Source organism: Azolla caroliniana, unplaced genomic scaffold, assembly GCF_043228905.1.
Source record: "Azolla caroliniana isolate FFs.n. ecotype wild unplaced genomic scaffold, voAzoCaro1.0.p SCAF_7, whole genome shotgun sequence".
Taxonomy (NCBI): Eukaryota; Viridiplantae; Streptophyta; class Polypodiopsida; order Salviniales; family Salviniaceae; genus Azolla; species Azolla caroliniana.
The window spans coordinates 21,713,390-21,715,376 of NW_028230442.1; the positions used below are offsets into that span (position 1 = coordinate 21,713,390).

A 1,987-nucleotide genomic window follows, 5' to 3' on the forward strand; every position below is an offset into this window, starting at 1 on the left:
ATAAGTGATAGTTTGCAATTTAGGGATGATATTATTTGGAAGACAATTTCATCGATTCTGATGTGGGTAATTTGGAAGGCGCAATGCACATCAATATTTGACAATGCCACTTAGGATGGTTATGTTATAATTGCTGAATTCTGGTTGTTACTTGTTCATACATTACATGGTCAGTATGAAAGTTTCATAGGCAATGTTGATGCCATTTTCAGGAAGCAAATGCATTTTAAAAGGTTATGGGACTCTATTTTTAGGGAAGATGGAGATCACATAATTTGGATGTATATTGTTCTCGTCATTTTGGGAAACAATGTCTACTAACTTTGTTTATGGACACTCTTTTGTTACAGATTTTGGTGCACTAGTGGATATGTATGCCAAATGTGGTTTGATTATTAAAGCGCAAGATGTGCTTGAAGAGCTTCCAGTCCGAGATGTAGTTCCTTGGAATATTATGATCGACGAATGTGTGCAAAATGAACAAAATAACAAAGCATTGAGCATCTACGAACGAATGCAAAGTGAAGGTCTTGCTCCTGATTCAATCACCTTTATTTTGATTCTGAAAGCATGTAACAACATTGGCCTTATTGAGAAAGGTGAAAAATTCATGAAAAGCTTCTCGGGAGAGGATTTTTGGAGAATGATATTGTTCTTCGCACTATTTTAGTGGATATGTATGCAAAATGTGGTGCACCCGAAAAAGCGCAACAAGTGCTTGAAGGGCTTTTTGCTCGAGACACTATTTGTTGGAATGCATTAATCATAGGGTATACTCAGCAAGGGCATGACCATGAGGCAGTAAATTGTTTCAAACAAATGGAAATTGAGGGTCTTTCTCCCAATGGAGTCACTTACCTTTCTATTTTGAAGGCATGTGGCAATTTAGGGTCTATAGAAAAAGGCAAACAAATTCATGATTAAATTCGGAGCCAAAACTTCATAGAGAAGGATATTGTGCTTGGTAACGCTTTAGTTTATATGTATGCTAAATGTGGAATGCTTGACAAAGCCCAAAAAGCACTCGAAGACCATTCTAATCGCAATGTCATCACATGGTATGCAATAATTTATGGGTATGTTCAACATGGACAAAGCCATGATGCACTCAATAGTTTCAAAAGAATGCAAAATGAGGGTTTATCACCTTATGTAGGGGGCAATTTGACAAGGCTATTTCATTGATCAAGGCAATGCCATTTTTTGAGTATTCAGCCATATGGATTTCACTATTGGGTGCTTGTAGGAAATGGAGAAATGTGAAGCTTGGGACTCGATTGTCTTTTGATCAAGCCATACAACTAGATAATAATGATGTGGTGGCATATGTTCTCATGGCTGATATATTTGGAAGTGCTAGTATGTTAGAGGATGTAAAAAAATCGAAAACATGATCAGAATACAACATGATTCTTGGAGAAAGCAAGAATATAAACATGCCATGGATGTCTATGTCAATGAGCATGCTATGGATGCTTATATTGATCATGGATGAGTTGATAGATGTTGAGAATCAAGCTCAACTTGGTCTAGTGTGTGAACTCACCTTGAGAGTGAATAGACACTCCAACGGTCAAGAGTCACCATTAAGTCACCTCTTTGTATTCTAGCATTTAGTATGAGTCATAAAATCATATTCTATGACACATAACTTATGAGCTTTCACATTCCCCATGCTCCATGAGCCTTGTAGTTAATGAAGAGAGAGGGTGACTATATAAAGCACCCTCCTCCCACCTTGTATTAAGTTGTGTCTTTCTCCTTTGTTAATATACTTAACCTTGCGTATACTTTGTGTGTGTGTGTGTCTCTCTCTCTCTTTCTCTCTCTCTCTCTCTATCTCATACACACACATAGTTCACACCTATTCCGCTTCACAAGAATCCATCTCTTGATTCTTTACATGGTATCAGAGCGATTTGGTAGCTCGATCTAGCCCATTCGCCTCATCGTGATCGTGTGTTGTGCTCCACGCCGACGACCAAGA

General features: G+C 38.0%; 1 protein-coding gene across 1 annotated transcript; it reads left to right on the forward strand.

The window, feature by feature from the left end:
• Window positions 1-310: 310 nt before the first annotated feature.
• Window positions 311-1,394, forward strand: LOC147862315 (pentatricopeptide repeat-containing protein At3g56550-like). Its single transcript, XM_087323096.1, has 4 exons — window positions 311-599; window positions 671-904; window positions 947-1,058; window positions 1,157-1,394. Exons 1-4 carry the CDS (start codon window positions 311-313, stop codon window positions 1,392-1,394), a joined length of 873 nt encoding a protein of 290 aa, XP_087179222.1.
• Window positions 1,395-1,987: the final 593 nt, after the last annotated feature.

Bases quoted from the DNA above. Each gene is read 5' to 3' on its own strand.
- LOC147862315 (XM_087323096.1), top strand. From the start codon at position 311: ATGTCTACTAACTTTGTTTATGGACACTCTTTTGTTACAGATTTTGGT. The intron at 905-946 runs GCAAACAAATTC...AAAACTTCATAG, and splicing joins TTTAGGGTCTATAGAAAAAG to AGAAGGATATTGTGCTTGGT. The intron at 1,059-1,156 runs GTATGCAATAAT...CACCTTATGTAG, and splicing joins AATCGCAATGTCATCACATG to GGGGCAATTTGACAAGGCTA.